Source organism: Helicoverpa armigera, chromosome 11, assembly GCF_030705265.1.
Source record: "Helicoverpa armigera isolate CAAS_96S chromosome 11, ASM3070526v1, whole genome shotgun sequence".
Lineage (NCBI taxonomy): Eukaryota > Metazoa > Arthropoda > Insecta > Lepidoptera > Noctuidae > Helicoverpa > Helicoverpa armigera.
The window spans coordinates 7,548,587-7,570,668 of record NC_087130.1 but is presented as its reverse complement, the minus strand read 5'-3'; the positions used below and the strand labels follow the sequence as shown (position 1 = coordinate 7,570,668).

General features: G+C 36.4%; 3 protein-coding genes across 3 annotated transcripts; 2 read left to right on the top strand and 1 right to left on the bottom strand.

Moving 5' to 3' along the window:
• The first annotated feature begins 295 nt into the window (after positions 1-295).
• LOC110378069 (RAB11-binding protein RELCH homolog) lies at positions 296-13,983 on the top strand. The gene is made up of 16 exons (XM_049850928.2): positions 296-712; positions 915-1,085; positions 1,420-1,580; positions 2,555-2,779; positions 3,084-3,403; positions 4,415-4,606; positions 5,047-5,209; positions 5,603-5,768; positions 6,137-6,508; positions 6,882-7,233; positions 7,758-8,042; positions 8,490-8,608; positions 9,026-9,182; positions 9,635-9,843; positions 11,084-11,210; positions 11,723-13,983. Exons 1-16 carry the CDS (start codon positions 484-486, stop codon positions 11,955-11,957), a joined length of 3,483 nt encoding a protein of 1,160 aa, XP_049706885.2. The 5' UTR covers positions 296-483; the 3' UTR covers positions 11,958-13,983.
• A 706-nt stretch (positions 13,984-14,689) lies between these two features.
• LOC110380331 (pyrimidodiazepine synthase) lies at positions 14,690-16,496 on the bottom strand. The gene is made up of 5 exons (XM_021340282.3): positions 16,224-16,496; positions 15,953-16,120; positions 15,480-15,637; positions 15,153-15,398; positions 14,690-14,959 (listed from the first exon to the last, which is right to left on the bottom strand). The coding sequence occupies exons 1-5, from the start codon at positions 16,246-16,248 to the stop codon at positions 14,792-14,794; spliced, it is 765 nt and encodes a 254-aa protein (XP_021195957.2). The 5' UTR covers positions 16,249-16,496; the 3' UTR covers positions 14,690-14,791.
• A 1,054-nt stretch (positions 16,497-17,550) lies between these two features.
• LOC110380334 (pyrimidodiazepine synthase) lies at positions 17,551-22,077 on the top strand. The gene is made up of 5 exons (XM_021340284.3): positions 17,551-18,094; positions 19,256-19,423; positions 20,019-20,176; positions 20,678-20,914; positions 21,681-22,077. The coding sequence occupies exons 1-5, from the start codon at positions 17,941-17,943 to the stop codon at positions 21,813-21,815; spliced, it is 852 nt and encodes a 283-aa protein (XP_021195959.3). The 5' UTR covers positions 17,551-17,940; the 3' UTR covers positions 21,816-22,077.
• The last annotated feature ends 5 nt before the right edge of the window (positions 22,078-22,082 follow it).

Here is a 22,082-nt window from a genome sequence, read left to right as displayed (position 1 = left end):
CTTGACGTAAAAAATACGTTGACACTGTCTTTAAAAAAAAAAAAAAAAAGAAATTGATATGACTTGACATGAAATAAAATTATGCCTTTAACGGCTGGATTAGGAAAAAATACCTGGATAATAAAAGAAGACAATGACTTGACAAAAAATTATTGATTTGACATGAATTAAACACGTATGACAAAATTTTTTAAAAAATATTACGAAAGAAATAAATACCTACGAAAGACTAGGCAGTATGGTCGAAAGACTTTAGCCTGCCCTATGGGCAAAAAAAAAAAAATCTCTATGGTTATTTGTCAATTTTTCATGTATGTAAACTGTCAAGTTGACTTGTTTGTCAGTAGTTTTTGTGGATTATTGTTTTCCTATGAAAAAACTGGAAAAAACGTTTAATGAATCGTGAAAAAAGTTGACGTGTAATTAAAACAATAATTATTGTATTACATTACATGTGGCATGTAATCAATCGACTGCTGCAATATGAATCCGTATAAGGACATAGAAGAAAGTTCCTTCGCAGCATCACCTCACTTAGCTTACGAGGACATAGCAACGAAACTGCTGAAAGATCATTACTTCCTGACTGCCTTGGAGCTGCACACAGAGCTTGTCGAGAGCGGCAAAGAATTACCGCAGCTAAGAGAATTCTTTTCAAATCCTGGCAATTTTGAGCAACATGTTTCTAGAGCATCTGAATTCTCGTCGATGCGTAAGTTGTTTTGATTTGCGTATCGGTAATCTTATTGATAAAATAATTTAGTCACGACATCTTAACAGTTCTTGAGACTATTTATTCCAAACTGTTGTTTGTTAACTTCAATAAACTAAACATTTAAATAATACCTTTATGTAGTAGGTAGTTAAGTTATATTTGTGTATTAAGTTTAAAATACTTTAACTGTGTCATATAGATCGGACGCCAAGCCAGGCCACTCTTGACTCCCTGGACACTGCTCGCTACTCAGAGGATGGGGGTGGTGACAGAGGGGGCAGTGGAGGGGATGTTGCAGTTCTTGAATTTGAGCTGCGCAAGGCTAGAGAGACTATCAACTCTTTGAGAGCCAACCTTACTCAATTTGCTGGTAATTAAATACTCTTTTTAAATACTGTAGTTCACTGTTTTTGTTATTATTGTTTTTAAAATTTTTACAAATTAGGTTTGGTGCCACACTAGTGTTTATTTTTCTTTATCTGATCTAGGTATTTTTTCCCAAACTATTGGTATGTGTAATATGTCGTAAATTGCGATATTGTTTAAAAATAATAAGGAAACTAGCTTTCATTAAAGTAGGATTGATCAGTTAGAATAAAAGGAAAATAATAAATGATTATATGCTAAACAGGATATAATATTTTTTATTAACACTGTCAATTAATTACTTGCATTGTATTTAATTTTATTCATTAATCTTTCAGATGGTGAATCTACACTAGACAAAAGTTCTAAAGATTTATCTGACCAGCGTTCCCTGAAGCCTCATGAGAAGAGAGCCTTAAACTTTCTAATCAATGAATACCTTCTCCTACAAGATTACAAGCTCACTTCCATCACATTTTCTGATGAAAATCCAGATCAGGTATGATTTACGCAATCTTAATACTGTATAACAGGCATGGCATGGAGCTAAATAATTTGGGTAAAAATAGAAGAGCCCATGTTGCACTGGAACTATTTCTTGTATTTGTTTTGAGTTATATTGAGTATTCAGAAGTAATATAACATAAGATCTTTTGTTGTGAATCATTTGAGGCAATCATATGAAAGCATGCAAGTAAAATATTGTATTTTTGCATGCCAAACCTTTAGTGGCTTATATCATATACATCCTTGCCTTATAAGTTAGTATGGTCTTATCAGTAGTGTTGCATCTTTAATTACCATTAGTTTTTCTTATATTTATTCATGAGTAATTATGCCCTGATTACACAAAGAACGCACATGCAGAACATGAATAATAGTGTAAATAATGAGTAGCATGCCCTGCTTACACAGCTATATTCATATGTTATTAAAATTTGCATTTTAATGAGATATCTCTATGAAGCTACTGTTTTTTTTTTAATTGCGTAAGCTATATCAGTGTGCTAATCGTGATGAAGAATGTACATCTTTAGTTGAACATCTATGGTTCTGAGTAATTCATTGTATAATCAATCTCTTTGACTAGATTTACATATGTACAATACATATTGTATAACATGAGTGCTGGATGTAATTATGTAACAAATAGTATTTTGCTGTTATAAGTAAAAGTTAGAACAATGTTTATCAAATGTAGTAACATATTCGTCTCAATATCTCTCACTCTGCTATTTGTGGGTCTGCGTCTTGCACTATTTAAGGCATTATCCACCGAGCCTTTTCCCAACTACGTTGCGGTCGACTTCCAGTCTAACCGGATGTTGTGATGTGTTGTCAGCACCATTTAGGGCATATTTTTAAATTGGTTGAATATGAAAGTTTTTCATACTTTCTCTCTACAACCTATCAAATTATTATAATGTTTTTGTAAAGTCAGCTCTTATCTTATTACTACGTCATTTTTTTCAGGAATTTGAAGACTGGGACGATGTAGGCCTTAACATGCCGCGACCAGCGGGCCTGGTATCTCTATTCCGCGGTAACACTTCAAGTATTAGTCCAGCTAAAGTAGACGTATCTACGGAAATGGACTGGTCATATGCAGATATTGAATGTCAGACTGATTTTGATGAAGGAAATGTTTGCGTCAGCTGTCAGACATCTATAGATCATGAGACTGATTGGAGCCATGAGGTAAGACTTTGTTTATCATGACAACAGTTTATTTACTGGCAATCAACAAAAGATAAGTTATGTGATAATATAAGCTGTGCTGTCCTTTTGATTATGTTATCTCTTGATGGCTAAAGTTCGGTTTGTTTATTTCTGCATATACCTAGATTATTAGTTTTCTAATTTCTACCTATGTTATATGATCTGATATTGGAAAAAAAAAACAAATTAGACTAGTAATTATACCTAGGACTGGTGAAACCCAACAGATGTACACTACCATTATAAGTATATCAAATTAAACCTCATTCTCAACTTTTTACAGCTCCTCATCCAAGCCGAAGAGATAGAACTTCTAAAACAAAAAGTAATAGCATTAGAAACCGAAAAGCTGAACTTCCAAAAACTATACGACGCTGCCATAGTCAGCCTAAACTCACTCACGAGCCCTGCGTCCGAGGGCAAAGGCCTAGACCTGCAAATACCTGAAGATAAGCTGCTGTCAGTACAGAGGGTAGAACAAAGTGTGGAAGCTAAACCTATTACTTGTACTGCGTCAGAGAATCACTATGGAAGTGGCAATTCTACTCACAGTGCCACTCCAGAACAGTTTGAGATGATTGACAGTGAAAAGAATAGTGCTATGTAAGTCTCTATTTTATATATTACCTACTTCTGTTTCCCGCGATATCATCAGCGTCCTGAGGGAACATCTTCCCGCACCTGGATAAAAAGTAGCCCATGTAATTTTTTTTTCATCTAAAGGCTCTCTGTACCAATTTCATTTAAAACGGCTTGCGTGGGAGCCGGATAGGAAGAGCTACTTTCGCATTTTTACTATTAGTAGGGATGAAGAAACACGTTTTGAAGAATTAACATTACATTGATGCACTGAGAATGACTGTCATAATGATTATATCTTACAATAACTTTGTAGAATAATTTATATTCTATAGTGTTTGCGGTTTCCACGATTCTTATTGTTCATTTTATTTCCTGGTACATATTTAGTATGTTAAAATGTGGTTATCTCAAGCATTTCGTTACAATACCAGACTCATATTGAATTACAGCATTCATTGTATGCTAATGTATGCGCAATTGTGGCATTGATAGTTTATTGTTTGCGATTGTTTTGTTACTTTTTATTTTTAGCAATGTATCTGAATATGTTTAATTTAATGATGATACTATCTAGGGAAAATACATTGTGTTATTTTTTGTTCTTCATTTATAAGAAGAAATTTTATATTTAAACTAGCTGTTACCCACTTCCTGTGGGACTACTTCTCGTTCCCTGTCAAAATATATGGCTACCCTTCATATCCTTATTCTCTTTCGAGTCAATCCATTTTTCCCCGGTCTACCTCTACTTCTCCATCCTGCCATATAAATGCTTAGAACACTCTTTGTAGCATGCGTTTCATCACATGGCCATACCTACTTTCAGGCTCCCTCTGATATAGGTAATCATTCCTGACTTTATCCAGGTCCATAACTAGCTTCTGCCCACTGTTTTATCCTGTTCCCGGGATAACCCGTAGCTGGATTGTAACAAAAATTACCTCACGTCCTTCTCCCGGGTCCCCCTCTAATTTGCAGCTTAAGCGATTCAAAACACGACTTACTTTTATATGTTAAATTCCATAATTCTAGAACCCGCAAAGGTTCGAACATAAGTTCGTATGACGCGGGCGGCGTGGGCGACAGTCAGCGCGCGTCGCCGCTGCGCCGCGGCAGCGTCACCACGCTCGACGAGACGCTCAGCATCAACGACGCCGAGTGGACAAGGGTGCAGTACGACTATAATAGCATCGAGATTAACAGCAAGGAGATGTGGATTGATAGGTAAGATTTTAGGTACAACATTGCCTTAGGCTGGCTGTCTACATCCGATAATCGGTGACCGATTTTTTGTAGAAGAAGAACAGAACGCACTGATAGTAATAGCATAGATTACACTATTAGTTACTACAAACACAAACTATTTAGTCAGAAAATCCTAGTGAGAATTTCCTACAAAAAATCCGCCTTATCCAACGTGGCCGTGTCCTACATAAGACATGCGGTACCACAAATGTTTGAAAAGTAGCTCGGAGTGTTTTTTTCCAGTAAATACTTTACCACAAGGCCCACCTCTTATAATGCAACTCATTCATTCTTTATGGTCCATAAATGAAAACATATTACAATAAAAAGATTACGTCACATTGGAAATGAGTTAAAAGAATCTTTAATCTATTTCTTTCACATCTCCATCCTCAAACCTTACCCGTTTCTCTTCACAGTGGCATACCGAACGGACTGAAAGTATCGATATTGAACTGGTGCTGTGAAACACTGAATCTGAACGAGCCGCTCGCTAACGACTTGCTCGCCGAGCTAGTGAACAGCGACAAACCTATCACTCTGCCTGGCTTACTGAACCTGGTTGCCGATACTCTGCCACGGGTTTGTATAATTTTTTTAAGTTTAGTTTACCTAGGGCTTTCGGCCATGGCAACTTTTTGGAGCATCGCGCCTTCGTATCGACAAGGTCTACATGCGCCCGTTAGCTGTGTCACCGATACTAATAGATTGTCCTTAGCCTAAGTACAAAAAACCACAAAAAGTAACTTAAATATTTCATCATGATTATTACACGAAACCAGCTGATTGTCATAGCTAGATTTCAAAAACCTTTAATTTACAACTGCTTTCATGTGTCGTCTTTTCGAACCGGTTTCGGTAGATTGATTGAATTGAAATGAAAAGTCTGAACCACACCACAGACACATAAATACACACATTATAAACCTCCTTCAACTCAAACTTTTTTTAAAATATGTTGTTCTATCTTTATAGCTACTACCCCACACGTTAGTAGCTCGTCGCGGTTCAGCAGCGGCGCTAGTGGCAGCGGCGGCCGCGCTGTTGCCGGCCGGCGGCGCCCGGCGGGCGAGGGTGCTGCACGCGTTACTTACGTTGGTGAAGAAACCCGATGCTAACGATACTAGGGCTATTTGTGAAGGTACGCAAGTTATTTATTGATAGTTGCTTCGATCATTTGATTTTTAGAGATGGAACTTTGCTGTGTCCCATCTCTAGTAGAAAAAAAACTATCGATATTGCTAAAGCTAAAACAAAAACATAAAAAATATTCTGGTGCCTATGTTTCGGCTTAGCGAAGTAAATTAAAGTGAAGAGTATATTAGAATTCAAAATAAATTTCAGATTACATTATTCCATAATTATGATATTATCGAATTATAGTTGCATCTTGTCCCGTATTCGCTCTCAATCGTTCATTAAAAAAAATCACATCCCTGACTTTTTCACAACCATATAGATATAACATTTTAATACTCACCATTATATAATTCATAAACTTTCTTCCAGCAACCTGCCTCGTAGTAAAATGGGGTGGCAGTGGCGAAGTTTTATCGACAATAGCCGAACTACTAGCTTCCCGCTCTACGGAGCGAAGAGTTTTAGCCAGCCAAGTATGCATGGCCATCGCACCATATGTACCTATCGAGTTATGCACATCACTGCTTTTGAGTCTTGTGGTACTTATGTGTGAGTCCAATGAACTGGAAATTAGGACTCTGGGACTCAAATCAGCTTGTTTAATATGTCCGGTGGCAGAACATAAGTACAGTCAACTAGAGAGTTTGATGTTCAACTTCTTAAAGGATCCCGTTGAGAAATGTGTGAAGGATACTGTGAATATTTTTGTGCCTGTACTCGCTAGGACTGCTTTGATTGCTGGTAAGTGGTTTTACTTACATATCATTTTTCGGTTGGGTTTACCTTACCACAAATATTTTGTTTACGTTACCCCTATTGTTTCTCACTTAAAATGTGTAGTACGGTAGACCGCACATCAGTGGTAACAGTCATGCACCTTAACTCAATAGTAATAAGTACGATTTTCCTATAAAACTGTTACCGCTGACCTGAAGTTGATTGTACGTACATATATAAATTACATACCTAAATCTGGCTTAATTAAGAGTTAATAAAATGTTTAACGGGAACGGACAGAGAGACGCTTGAGAAAGCTATAAAAATTTACTTTAGTGAATTTTCATAATAATAAACATGTACTCTTCATACATTTCAAGTCAATGTTTATTTCCAGGTAAATTCTCAACAGATTTATGCAGTCGAATAATGTCGAATTTAACCAAAGCGTGCAGTGATAACGAGTGGAAGACTGTTCTCTTATACTTAGACGTCTTACGAGTGTTAGTGTTAGCCAAACTGGCTTACGTAGTCAATGTACAAATAGTTAGGGATGTGACACTCGGTAACTGTGATACTCAAACTGTTAATTTACAAGAAGTTCCTTTAGAGGAACAGGAATATTTTATGGATCTACAGTGTTACGTCACTGATGGTGTGGATGCTAAGATTTTGTTGGTAGCGGCGAATAATATTGTTAAGGAAAAGCCTGAAGTTAGATGGGCGGAGTTAAGTTGGTTTATTAGCACGTGAGTAGAATTGTAATTGTATCTGTAATGTGGTGTGACGATTTCGTGTGTATTTTTATGGTTTGTTTTACCTGTATCTTTTGATGTTCCAAAGGCATAAAGTATCTTACATATACTTCAGCATAACTGTATCTTTGTTGATAAAAAAAACCGGCCAAGTGCAAGTCGGACTCGCACACAAAGGGTTCCGTACCATTATTGATAAAACTGCATCTACCTGTTGTCGTTACCGATATCGAGCAAAAAAATCACAATTGTTGTATGGGAGCCCTCCAAAATATTTATTCAATTCTAGTTTTCAGTATTTGTTGTTAAAGCGGCAACAGAAATACATCATCTGTTAAAATTTCAACTCTCTAACTATCACGGTTCATGAGATACAGCCTGGTGACAGACGGATGGACGGACAGAAGAGCGAAAACAATATGGTCCCGTTTTACCCTTTGGGTACGGAACCCTAAAAAAACGAAAAAATGGAGAAGGTTTCGCTATAATTTACTTATCTATGGCCCATTCCATTACAGATTAAAACAAATTCTAGAAGTGGCCACAAATACAAAGGTTTTAAGTCACACATTGATATACGAACTGCTTATATCAGTGGTCAGTAGTTATGTGGACAATTTCGGCATACAATTCACACGGCATATACTGAAACCTATATTTAATGATGCCATATCTGAGTTAGAACATAAGATGGAAAAACTACACCCGGTGAATGTGGATACTACTATAATAGTTGGAATATATTTGGTGACTATTTTACCGCCGCTCGAAGATACAATACAACATGGAGAGTTTTTACAAAAGTAAGCATGCATTTATTGATTTATTTGGTAAATAAAATATTATCTACCCGATGGGAAGCCACTTTATTTAACAGCGTTATAGACTGATTGCAATACATGCAGAGAAGAAGAAGAATAAAATTTACAAGCCCTGTAACTGGGCTCAAACCTTTCAAATACCGTCATCCCCTTTTTCCTATCCGAATTGGTATAGAGAGAATTGGAGCCTAGCCTAGTTAACCATAATCCTAGCTATGTACTTCCGCTGGGTTGCACCATTTCATTATAACGGTAACTGATCCACTTCCAGATGTCTAATCGTAGATTTAACCGATGGGCGACCATTTTCGTCTGTTTATGGTTTGAGTATCGTTATAGTTAAATGGGGCAACTCACCCATAACCTAACATAATGTAATGTAATTTATAAATTTTTAAAATATACGTTTCCTTGTCTTGTGTATTGCAGATGGATCTTGTACAGCAGTATCCGCGGTCTGCCCGTCAAGATATTCTCCGTGCCACTGAAATGGGTGGCGGAGCACAGAGAAGACTCGCTCGACTTCTATTTACAACACCTAAGAGAATGTGAGTATCAAACTGTTTGTCTAATGATCTGGATAAAGTGCTTATATATTTAGTAAATATAAATGTTAACAGTATGTACAAGTTTAAGGCTATAAAATCTCATCGTCAAAAGTTATTTTCTGTACGAAAAAAGGCCGTAGCCTTGCAATGGGACAGGAAGAGGCTGATGAGCGTTAATCACCACGCTTGCCAAACTCAGATTGGCGATTTCATACTTGAAAGTTCAGATTTCCTCATTCTGTTTTCCCTTTAAAATAATTGAATCATGTTATTAATTTTCTATCTACTTTCAAAATTCCTTGTAGTCTCATACAATCTCATTTCGATTCATGCGGTTTCTTTTAAACACAACCTTTTTTATTGTTTGTATTTCTTTTGTGTTGTATCAATAAATATTTTTTCTTTGTTTTCGTACAGTCGCGGCTAGCAGTTGTGAGAGTACAAGCGGCAGTACAGTCCGCATGTACATCGCGAACATCATCACGGAGCTGGTGAACGCTACCGACCTCAACGAGAAGTGCATCGAGCGACAGGTGTTACCCGCCGTCATGGCGCTACTACACGACGAAGATGGGTGAGTTGTAGTTATAATAATTTATAGATGACTTTCATCTTAATTATATTTCTAATGGTGCCTAGGAACAGCGTGCAGGATCAAAGAGAACCAGATCATGATTAAGTTCTACTCCTCAATTTTGGCTACTCGCAGCAAGCGACTACTATATTTAGCTTGAGTGAAAAAAATGGCCCCTGATGAAATCAGGAGGGAGTTATAATTTTGCCCAATAGATGACCCATTGAAAGCAGTTTTTACAGTTTGCCTCCCTTTGAATTTTCAATCTAAGAAGAACAGTTCTTTGCAGTTCTAAAGTTGGCCATTTGACCAATTTAGTAGTCAACTTCGATCAAGCAAAGAATCTTAGCAACATCTGTAGTAACAAATACGCAAATGGCAAAATTCAGGATTGCAAAGTTATATGGTGCGAAGTGTACATTTTAATTAACCGTATATTTCTCGTTCCTCAGTTCGGTCCGCGAAGAAGCAATATCCTCTTGGGGCAGTGTAACCCGCACATGTCTGATCCGTGGCCTCGACAGCGAGGCGCAGTGCTGGCCGCCCGTCGAGGACATGCTCGGCAATCAGGCATTGACTGTCAAGGAGTCTGCCAGGATAGCTGAGGCGTTGGCAATATTAGTACTGCCCACGGTGGATAACCATGCTGTTTCTGAAAAAGGTACGTAGAAGAGTCATTGACCCTCAGTTCGGTCCCCGGGGCAGTGTAACTCGCACATGTCTGATCCGCGGCTTGGACAGCGAGGCGCAGTGCTGGCCGCCCGTCGAGGACATGCTCGGCAACCAAGCACTGACTGGCAAAGAGTCTGCCAGGATAGCTGAGGCATTGGCAATATTAGTACTGCCCACGGTGGATAACCATGCTGTTTCGGAAAAAGGTGAGTAAAAAAGTCATTGACCCTCAATTCGGTCCCCGGGGCAGTATAACCCGCACATGTCTGATCCGTGGCCTCGACAGCGAGGCGCAGTGCTGGCCGCCCGTCGAGGACATGCTCGGCAACCAAGCACTGACTGTCAAAGAGTCTGCTAGGATAGCTGAGGCGTTGGCAATATTAGTACTGCCCACGGTGGATAACCATGCGGTTTCTGAAAAAGGTGCGTAGAAAAACGACATTTGTTTTTGGTCTAGTAGTATTAAAGTGGTTCATTTTGTGTGTCTTCCCTAACTCAAAAGTGTTCGCGCCGCCAATGTTTGGCACATTTAGCATTTGTAATGGGAAGTATTCTTTTTGCGAATTAAAAATAAAATTTGTTCCCTACAAAAAGTTCTAAGTGGCGTTGTACCTACAACGTGATTTTACAGTAGCTATAATTTTATAAGATGGGAATCAGTCGATTACAGTGTTACAATTTTAGAAAAGCAAGTCACCATGACTCTTATTTTTGCTAATTGTACCTAAAATATCTCAAATTTAACCAACCCAACTTTGCACAAGCATTTCCAAAGTTGTGTAATAACCAGGTGTCTATGCAGGTGTCCGAAAGATGAGCTGATAAAAAATAATAATCATTTTCAAACCCTAAAATCGACATTAGATTACTTTCAAGGTTAGTAGCAATTACCGCTACTAAGTTATGTTTAGGTAGTCCACCCGTTTTCATTTAGGCCGAAACTACTTACCAAAAAATTCTATAAAAAAACATCTCGGCCTTTTCCCAACTATGTTGGGGTCGGCTTCCAGTCTAACCGGAAGCAGTTGAGTTTTCATGGAACGCATGGAATATCTGACTTCCTCGACTCAGTTACACGGGCAACTTCATACCCTTTCGGTAAGACTGGTAGTCTGCTTGGTGGAGTCATATACACATTCATACTCATATCGGATTCCATAATGTATGTATTACAATACATATGTCCGTGCCTTTATGTTTTTTTCACAAAAAACTATTTTTGTACATAGCGGTGTCTCTACTATGCGTGGTGTGTCGCGGGACTCTATCCCGGGAATGCCTCGCCGCGCTTACTCCGGGATTACAACTCGCCGTACATCATTGTAGGCATCATCCCGCGTTATTGCCTGCACTAAGGTAAGTCATAGACATTTATATGGTATTTTAGGGCCGGTGATTCCTAGCTGTGATTGGCTAAAATTAGGTGTAGCCGTAACGTATCAATAGAGATTTCGCAACAGTTTTATAAATATTGCAATAAAAAAATTTATACTTACGTGGGTATGATACAGACCCATATAAATATTCATAACACTTACAGATGAGATAATAGAATGTTACATGCTGATGTCACCATAAGCAATTTAGAATTATTGGCGATTGTTTCACTGTCTACAGCCAACCCCTATTACATCAGACCTATGTAACATAAATATTTTACTATGCAAAATTGCACATGTTTAGAATAATTAAATGTTTATGGTCTTACTAGAAAAACTTAAACATGTATTAAACACTTGTCTAAAAAAAGTGTGGTTGCCAAATGGACCTTATTTCAACGTCATAATTTAATTATTTTTTAGACAGGTGTTAAACTGGTGTTTAAAAGGTTTTGTGGTAAGACGGTTAATGTTTTATTCTCCCAACAGAAAACTAGAAGAAAGCGTCCAATCTCCACCATTATCCCAATACAAGGCCGCTATAGAAGCCCTAATACACAACATAGCCGGGCCTGGCACTCCCGGGGACACGACACGCGAGCCTCCGCCGAGACATAACACCAACTTACAAGCCGCCCAAGAAGTAGGCAGAAGAGTCACGCAAATGTTCCAACAGTCAAAATCTAACATGAATATACCTAACATATTTAAGAAGAAAACATAACAGTAAAACTGGTTAGCAAAATGAAGGAAATTAGCATCAGTAATTGAGTAAAAAACGGGTATTTTCAAAGTCCTAAAGGTCATTGAATTGTAGAAGTGAGAGAACCCAGTTGAAATTGAATGAATTTTGATTACTACCTAATTTGGGTCGATTCATATTGAAGGGATTATCGGATAGGAAGATAAGGTGCAATATAGGAGGGTTCTAATAACTCTGTGAAAATAAGGATTGAGATATTTTTTTCTGGCAGAAAAGTAAATTTTATTGATAGTCCCTGAAAAGTAAATAACATTATTTATTGGCGGTCGTAAATAGAATAATGCACAATGATCAGTGTTTATTGTTTAAAAAAGAGCACGTCTCGTAAAATATGACGATATTATTAGCAAAATATAAAAATGTAATGTTACTTTCAAAGTGAATAGATAGTGAAACAGATACATGAAACTCGTAATTGCGAGATAGATCTATAAAACATTGTTTACATTAAAAACATACATACGAGTATATGTAAACAGGAAAATAGTTCATATGAAAATCACCAGATACAACTGTTTCGTAGTATTGTAAACATTAAAACAAATTCCGTAATATGCCATAAACATTTAGTTTTAGTCAAATTTTAAAGTGCTTTAACTCGTTCATGACATTAATAATCTCCAAAATACGCATTTTAGAACCTTTTGATGTTACTATTTTTAAGTAATTTGAACGAAATTTTACATTCCTAAATGATATTAACACTTTACCTTATTATCGTTTTTATCAAAGAGTATTATTTGAATGAGCATTTAGGTAATCTGAACAAAGTTTTTAGTTACAGTGTCATGTTTCGTGATGAAAAATTGTGTTAAATGCAAGTCAATTCGCTAGTATTTTGTGTTGAGCGGTTGCTGATAATATTGTGTCAATGTCCTCCACTCGATAGTACAGGACATTGCAATATGTACAATATCAATACTGGTTAATAAAAAGCATCGCTAACATATGTACCTAAGTATCCCTTAAACATTTTAAAGACAGTTTTAGGACCAGATTCACCTTTCCTCATGTAAAATTATCAAACAAACAATAAGCTTCATAATAAATTAATTATCAATCAGACGGTTAAGTTTTACTGATTCTTACATGGGTCTTCTGTAATTTCGAATTTTGACACAATTTACTGCCTTGCTTTAACTTCCAAATATTGAAATGCACGTTTAATTACTACTCTTTTGAAAAGTACTTAATTAGTATTATTTAGTTGTTGTTTTAGCTTAGGATAGTACAAATTATTGCAATATATATCTTGTTATGACTTTTTTATTTAATATTTCCAAAATACTATGTATTTGTACTTAATTGTGATTGTATAAATGGATCATTATCTGTGCCTAGGATTAGTCCTAATTATCTCTTGCGTGGTATCGCGTCGAGGTGTTACTAAATATATGTATAGTGTAAAATAAGCTAGAGCTCTTCACCATTTAAATACTTTAAAGGGGTAAAATTTTACAGGTTTTATTATAAGCATGGTAAAACTATTTTCGGCTGTCTAAATTGATAAGGTCTCGAACATTGAACTAATTATATCAGATATATTAATTCACCTTTAGCTAGTATGGTGCTTCCCCCCTTAAATAAACGTATGCTCTTTGAATGTTTATCTAACCATGAACACATGTGATAACTTCCCTTCTTCAAATACTTAAGAAAATACTCGAATTACATAAATTGTAACGCTATATGTCGTGTATATAAAATCAAGATACTTTTAATTATTTATTATATTCAGTGTATATGTATAGTTGGTAGGAAATCCTCGCGCATGCTACCTTACTAAGTACTCGTTAAATAGTCGAATCTCATCTAAATAGGCTTTAGCGTGTAGTGCGTATGTTGTATGTTATTGAAAACACCTAGTTGAATGAGATGGCAAACAAAGTGCTTTGTAATGAATTAATGACACATCAGTGATTGGAAGATTAACGTTATTGGAGGTTGTGTTAACATTTGTGAAATATATAAATTTTATTTTATAAAATTGTTTATTATTTTTCCTTGTCTGCCTTTGTATAATAATCACGGATTCCTGACTACATTTTTGTAATAACGACACTCAGCAGAGCCCTGTACTTAATTTGATTTTCTGGTCACTAAGGAAAATATTATAACAGGCAAATGATATTCTTAATTAAACACATTCCAATTAATTTTATATTACTTCTATCGGAAGGACATACATAATGCCCAGCCCTTTAACGTGCATGCACAGCAAATAAACTCACTTTCACATTTATTAAATAATAATTTTAGTAAGAAAAGGTACTTAATAGGCTGCCCAACAATAGGGTAGTAAAAAGATCGATTTCTACACGACAAAAAATCCTAGTAGGCTGTGCAAATAGTATAAAAAATTGCGCCGGTGATCCGCGAAATTGGGAAATCATGAGGCGTGCACAATTAGGATATCAGTGACTACCTTATTTATTAGTTACTTAATTGATTAGAATAGTTTGCGGATGTGTGATTGATAAAAATTACACAACACCGATATTATTATCTTACTTATCATAACTATTTGCAAATATTTTGACCTCTGATATCCCCTTTAAATTAGCCCTAACGATATCCACCATAAACACACATAAACCACACATTGCTGATAAGTGTTGAAACCCAAAACCACTCCATTGATAAAGGGGAAAGTTGACGAGTCATGGCGCACAGATAACAATAAAACAACAAAATGTAATAATGAACTTGTACTTTATTGCACACTAGAGTGTACTATGGAATTATATGCCAAATTACGTTATAAATATAAGGTATTGTTCAGTCGGGTTTCTAGATTATTCCTTCTTCTTCCTAGGGCGCATGCAGCATACGGCGCTGGTGTCCAACATGTTGTAGTTGGCGTCGCCCTTGTTGCGAGACTCAATGAACTTGGCGTGAGTCTGAGGGTCCAAGTAGTATGCCTTGATGGCGGGAACTTGCTTCATTGCCTCGAGGTAGTTCACCTGTAAATTATTGTCATATTAGCAATGAGTTTTGAAAAATAAAATACCTACATTAACAGAAGGTAAATTAAAGAGAATGTTAGAGAAACACCTATTCTTTCTTCACTTTCTATTAATATTGAGTAACTACATGAAACAGGGTTGAATCATGACTAGAACCATCCTAGCTTCATGCAGTAACAGCTAAACTTACCAATAACTCATATTTAGTCTTGCTCAATTCAAATTCAGGCTTGCCAACCAGCGGCAGAGCCTCAAATCGCTCCAAGAATGGGAACAATGTGAAGTCTACAAGCCCAGGGGTGTCAGCGTGTAAGAATTTTGTGCCACGTTCCTTCAGTTTCAATTGAAGAGCCTCCAGGCCCTTGTGGTACGTTTCTACTGAATTGGGCTGCAAGGCTGACGGATTATAAGCAGCAGTATAAAATGCAGATTGAGCCTGTAAAGAAAATAAAACAAAATTAGACTCTATACTAGCGTGACTTTTAGCAAAGGTAAGTTTGGAGTTTCAAAAACATACCGCAGCGAACAGTTCAACAATAATTTTGTCTTCAGCCCTGCGGAGAGGGTCCGATGACTGCAGAGGCACCTCTGGGTACTTCTCATCCAGGTAAACGTTGATGATGTTGCTGTCAAATATGGCTTTTCCTTCTTCATACTCTAGAGCTGGCACTGTACCTGTTTATTTAAATTACATATTTATTTTTATGAGTACTTTACAATGCATAAACAAAGTGCATGATTGGATAGGATGCAGGTTTTTTGCAGCATGACCTTATCTCGTTTTTGTAACAACTGTTACAAGGTTGGTCATTTATTGAAGTGTGACAGTTTGTATTCTTGTACCTACTGCACATATTTTAAATAATTATTTTAACAGAACTTAGGTGGACACAGGAACACATTTCCAATCCAATAAGAATCTTTTTCATTTGTAACAAGCAGTCTACAAGATGATTGAGGCTATTGGTTTGTAGATGTTTTAAGTCTTACCTTTGGGGCTGAAGTTGCTAAGCCACTCGGGCTTATGATCCAAGTTCACAAATACTGTCTCATATTGCAAATTCTTGGCATTCATAACAAGGACAGTTCTCTCAGCATACGGGCAGAATCTCATCGCGAATAAGCGGAGCTTGCCGCTGTACGGCGGTAAAACATCACCTGAAAAAAAAAACAAATGAGGTTAACTATGCACTTTTCAAGACAGCTCTATTACCTATTTGCCTTATAAATGAGTTGTAAGAACTTCAAAGATATTACGTACCGGTTTGTAAATGCTTCTCAGACATTGTGTTGCACTTATTTGTTGCGTAAAGCGTATGGCAAATATGAACGCCGGCACAGCTGGCAATAGCGGCTTTCAAAAATGTAATGATTTAAGATTTAAGATTTTTCCGTCCAACCAATCACGTCCAATCGTTCGACAACTTGAGGCTGGGGGGGATCAGCCGGCCTTCAAAATATATCTTCTGACCTCTCACTTCAACCCATTGACTGAATAACAGAATTCAGAAACTTCAAGATCTTGTCTTTGTCACACACAACTGTCAGGGAAAATACAGTGTTACCAACTAAGAATTAAAATTTGGACTTACTAGTAAATTATGTCATTCGCAATCAAGCAGTTTTCGTACTAAAGACAGAAGGTAGGTATTTTTTAAATGGCATCCGTACGCCATTTAAAAAATAATAAATATTTTAAAACAGAAAGTAGTGGTAAATATTTTAATAACAACACCTTCTTGTGTTTTGTATTTTTGTAGACGAAATGGAAAGCAAGAAGTTCAAACATTCAAGTTTTGTTATGGTATCTATTGATGGTTAATTCCACATGATCAGCAACGCTCGTCTTTAGAATTTCGTAAAAGCCCGGACACGGCCCGGCCTAATATAAATCACCCTTAAGAAAACAGTAAAATTACACGACTTACACATTGTTAGGTATTTTGCTCAGTGGAAAAACAGGTTAGCCTTTAATTTGCCTGAGCTTATCACGCTGAGATCCGTAAACAGCTATTGAATAAATAAACGTTAGATACAGTTATTTCATGACCAAGCGGTTTTATTTTTCTGAAATATCTCGGAAAGGAATGAGGATGTTATTTCAGAAGTTGAGGCTTATGTATTTATTTGTCCGCTTTATCAGCTTTCTAAGGCAACTAAGTACCTACCTAACTAGTTTCGCAGTTCGAGTGGTAGATTTCAGGACTTATAAAACTCTCGCTTCTAAGCTTCGCTTATAATACAAATTAGGTATTAGTTTTATGTTCAGTATGAATTCCTTCTTTAAAATTCTAAAGAAGCCGGCTCTTTTTTGCTACAACGTGTTATGAATGCTAGCTTTGTCTACAACGAATTAGCAAAAAAATTTCTTTGAAATGTGATTGAGTTAATACTATCATGCTTACTATTGTGGTCACGTCATCTTTCGAGAATTAACTGCTAGTCATGCAACTGATCTCGTGCATTTATTAACCTTTAGATTTACAAGCAGGCAATGACTCATAGTTTCGTTTCAACCTCCCACTACGTTTCCAACATGCATATTTTATTTTACGCCATGAACAGTACCTACCTAATTACTGTGGACTAGTTCCGAACTTCTTATTCAAAAGCTAAGAACGATCGATACGTGATTCTAAAATTACCTCCGCTGGTTAATGCGTAGGTATCGACCGAGTGAATGACTTGAAACTTTTCAATATTTTGTTCTTATCATGCTTAATTTTACAACCGATGTTTTTATGTTGATAAAAATCATTTTTGCTCGTAAGAGTAGTGCGTCTTCAAGAAGTGGATAAGGTCCTTTCGTAAATATTTCATAACATTAATTAGTTGCATGTGACCTAAGTGCCTATAAACAATTAACCAGTGATACGAAGATACAAAGCAATTTACGTCTTATTGTTTGATGTCGATGATTTTATCAAATCATATCGCAGTGAGTGTTGAATTTCGGGCAGTTAAATAGACCGGTCGACATGCTATCGTCCACAGTAAGCCTCGCTGCTCATTTGTACTCCTCGCTTCAAGGAGTCCAGTCGATAGGACGAGCATTAGGATATATTCTACCTTATAGCAACATGGCAGCGATCAAGGTCAAGAAAAACTTCAACACAAAGCACCTGTCTAAAGGTTAGTTGTTTGATGACAACACATTTAAAGATAAAGTGAAGATAAAATTAGTAACTTCTACTCTATACTTTAATTGGAGTTTAACTATGTACATACACGTGATACAGACTAAACCTTAAACAAATACTGATAAATGACCCAAATGCGTGAGTTTTGATAAACAAAATAACAAGTTTATAGAATAAACTTCAGTGTTACCACCCAGTAGTTTATCAGAGTACTTGTACAAATAGTTATGACTGCATAATAACAGTAAAAGTGTTAATGTAAACGTATAACCAGTACAAGAAAATTCAGTTTTCTTTTAGATATAGTAAATAAGATTTTAAATCTTCTTTCATTCATGCTTCACAACAATAAAATAAATACTTCAAATATTATTATTTTGCATTAGGCAACATTATCGTTTGGCGCGGAATTTAAAAGAAGAGCTATTAATCCGATAATTGAAAAGAGTTAACAGACGTTGTATCTATTGCACGGGGGAAATAAGTTCAGCACCCTATTAGAATGCAAATAAATTCAAGAAATTATACAATAAACCGGTCTCTATGTCGCAGATAGCAGGTTGTCTGAGTTAATTTTAAACGGGCTCAGAGAATTAAAGCAACATCAATTAAAACAATACCTTTACTCATGAATGTTCGGCAAATGTTACTCTCAATTAAAATTCCAACTTTTTTGACGACGCTCTTTCGAGTGAGGGTCTTAATTTTGAGAAAACATTGATAAGATAGGTATTAGATGGTACTGCAAAAATGAGTGGCATAAAAATGTGTCAAGAAAAACATTTCGCAAAACTTTTTTAACCGATTTCTTTAAAACATTACCCAATGAGCATTAAAATTTACAAGAATAATAAGTATTTAAAAAATCCCTATGAAATTGGTTTACCTATTGATAAATATTTTTATTTTGTTAAAGCGAGTACCTACCACCAGGAAAGAAGACAGTATTTTTAATGCAGCATGATAATGTTCCTTAAAATTTGTTATTTTATATTAAAAGAACTTAAAATATTTGCGTGACTACATAAATAAGTCGCATATAGTGAGACTATGTTTTTACTGTATTAACCCTGTTATAATGTACCTTCTTACAAAATAACTTTTGAAAAAATCGTAACCTTATGTGAAATCGTTCATTCGTTGTACTTCCTAGGTGATCCCCTCCCGCCATTTAGCGGGAAGCTCCGCGTGTTCAATATGCGCTACTGCCCTTATGCCCAGCGCACCATGCTCGCGCTCATTGCTAAGGGCATAGACTACGACTTGCTGAACATCGACCTCGTTGACAAACCCGAATGGCTCACTTCTAGGAGTGCTTTTGGTAAGTGTAATAAAGAGGTAATGGCATGTAAGGTAGCATATAAACTTTTTTGTACATCCAGACGGGCCATATTGGGGCACTTGCATTTTCTTCATTCCCTGCCTATCTTTATATGATACTAGCTTCCGCCCGCGGCTTCAATCTATATATCGGCGTCAACTCTATCTATGTACCAAATTTTATCAAAGACATACAGACAGAGTTACTTTCGCATTTATAATATTAGTATGGATTATGTTCAAACTTTTTTCTAAAGACAATCTCCATAATACACAGACTCTATAACATATTTCGCAGGAAAACCTCTTAAATAGAGCCTAATTGCTAAGTGAGGTTTCCTTAGCGATTCGTTCAACATGGTTCAGTTAACATTGCTGATGGTTCGTCTATTTTAAACCAATTACCTTAATTCGGTCGAGTATCAACCTAATTACCGTCACTATCTGTAGGTATTAATTTCCACGCTCTAACTCAAGCCTGACCTGAAATCGAATCCGCACACTTATAGTAAGAGGCGGCTGCTTTAACCACCACTGGCCACTCGGACATAGTACTTACTCAGAATATCTTATTTAGTAATATTTTTTTCCTAAAGCTAAAGTGCCAGCCCTGGAGATCGCTGATGGAGTATCGATCTACGAGAGCTTGGTGACGGTGGAATACTTGGACGAGGTCTACCCTCAAAGGCCACTGCTCCCCAAAGACCCGCTGCTTAGAGCCAAGGAGAAGATCATCGTGCAAGCTTTAGATGGCGTAAGTATTTATTTGCACGTTGTATTGGTCTTATCTAATGGGCAACGTTTACCTCGGAAATCTACATAGGTTAATTTCTGCTAGACGTTCAATTCCAACAATTCCACAAAGGGCTATTCTCTCACTTTTACTTACACTCTTCTTTAGTGGTCTTCAATAAACAATAGACGAAGTTTATCAGTCATCTTCTGGAGGTAAACATACCTACTGACTTTATCCCTATGTAAAGTCTGCATATTATATAAGACTCATCAGACTATTTAAAACAAACATACCGGTTATTCTAACCATTACGAAATAATGACTTGCAGACGTTGTCATTCATAATTCTGAAAACGTTAATATATACGTATTTTCAACTATTATGTAAATAAAGAAAGCATGAAAGTGGTTAGTTTGAAAATAATTTGCCAAACTAATTTGCTGTACTCTACTCGCAATTAAATACTGCCCACCAGCACACAAGTATCAACAACATAATTTATTACATACATCTTCCAGCTCAACGGTGTTTTCTTCAAATCGATGAGGGCCCCAGAAACCATAACCGAAGAGAACATAACCGCATACTACAAGACATTGGACTTCATACAAGAGCAGCTGAAACAGCGAGGTACCACCTTCCTCGGTGGAGAGGAGCCTGGTTATGCCGACTACATGATCTGGCCCTGGTTCGAGAGAATCCTCGCCCTTAAAAGTGATGTCGGGAAAATTGATAAGGAGAAGTACCAGCTGCTGGTAAGTACGGTTTGACTGCAGATATAGAGACTGTTAATAGAGCTGATACGACTAAGAGTGCGTGCACACTACAAACTTTTAGTCAGCTCATAAGCCCAAATTCATATATTTTCATCATATGAAATGTCGATAAGGTATTTGTTCGGTATCAGACCGACTGAAAACTTTGATTGAATTCACGATTTTCAAAAAAAAAATGTTTAGTCTGCAGTGCGCGTTGCGAGGTAAATGCTGCATATTACTACAGCATGGGGGTTTATCTTATGTGAAATCTAAACGGTTTTATCTTATCCTTCAGTGGGGTTTACACGTGCTTGTTATTGATCAACATTTCAACTGATTTCAAAATATTGTGCAATACCTCATAGTTTTATCACCTAGACTTTACATAAGTCCTTACTACTTAGTTACTAAGTGTTTCTCATAAATTATTATGCGGCATTAAAGTGACTTAACACATTTCTATTTTTATTTATGGTATTTACGACGATAAAAGTGTGTAAACACGAGAAGGTGGTAATTAGGTTTAGTTCATGTAAATGTGTAGGTATGTGAGTTTATCGACCAATAACATTTACGAACCACCTTAGACAAATTGTAGTAGAGACAATCAAACATAAGAAGTCAAAAGTCATATCACGCATGCATTGTAAAGAAAGCAGTCTAGTCTTTATTGTTTTTACAGTTTCAAACGATTCTTCGACAAAGTAGATCATAGACATGTTATTATTGGTAACTATATAACTTTCTCTTCTTTTCATTGCAGTGGGCTTATTTAGAAAAGATGCAGACAGATCCTGTTGTAGTGGAGTATGCTGTACCTGATGAAATCTTCCTGGAATTCAGAAGCTCTTACGTGAAAGGAGTCAAGCCTAACTATGACCTCCTTCTTGAACACTAGTCATTAACGTTAAAGAAATAAAGTTGATATTGTTTTATTTTTGAAGATTTAAGATGAACTGATCTTTTTGATGCCTAGGTACCTAACAGTTATTTTTTCACATTTATTATAGACGTTCTCTTCTCTTTCGACAATTTTGTTTTCTATTCTCTCTGTGATAAATGTTGCACACAATTATTGTTCCTTAAATAACAGATTTTATTACAATATATTTTATAATAAGTTGTAAGTACAATTAATATTAAATAAAGACTATATTTAACAGTT

Excerpts from the sequence above, each read along its gene's own strand:
- LOC110378069 (XM_049850928.2), top strand. The coding sequence starts at position 484 with ATGAATCCGTATAAGGACATAGAAGAAAGTTCCTTCGCAGCATCACCT. Across the intron at positions 713-914 it reads ATCTGAATTCTCGTCGATGC|ATCGGACGCCAAGCCAGGCC; the intron begins GTAAGTTGTTTT and ends TGTGTCATATAG. Across the intron at positions 3,404-4,414 it reads AGTGAAAAGAATAGTGCTAT|AACCCGCAAAGGTTCGAACA; the intron begins GTAAGTCTCTAT and ends CCATAATTCTAG.
- LOC110380334 (XM_021340284.3), top strand. The coding sequence starts at position 17,941 with ATGCTATCGTCCACAGTAAGCCTCGCTGCTCATTTGTACTCCTCGCTT. Across the intron at positions 19,424-20,018 it reads CACTTCTAGGAGTGCTTTTG|CTAAAGTGCCAGCCCTGGAG; the intron begins GTAAGTGTAATA and ends TTTTTCCTAAAG. Across the intron at positions 20,915-21,680 it reads AGGAGAAGTACCAGCTGCTG|TGGGCTTATTTAGAAAAGAT; the intron begins GTAAGTACGGTT and ends TTTTCATTGCAG.
- LOC110380331 (XM_021340282.3), bottom strand. The coding sequence starts at position 16,248 with ATGTCTGAGAAGCATTTACAAACCG. Across the intron at positions 16,121-16,223 it reads TGAGAAGCATTTACAAACCG|GTGATGTTTTACCGCCGTAC; the intron begins GTACGTAATATC and ends TTTTTTTTTCAG. Across the intron at positions 15,638-15,952 it reads TAGCAACTTCAGCCCCAAAG|GTACAGTGCCAGCTCTAGAG; the intron begins GTAAGACTTAAA and ends TTAAATAAACAG.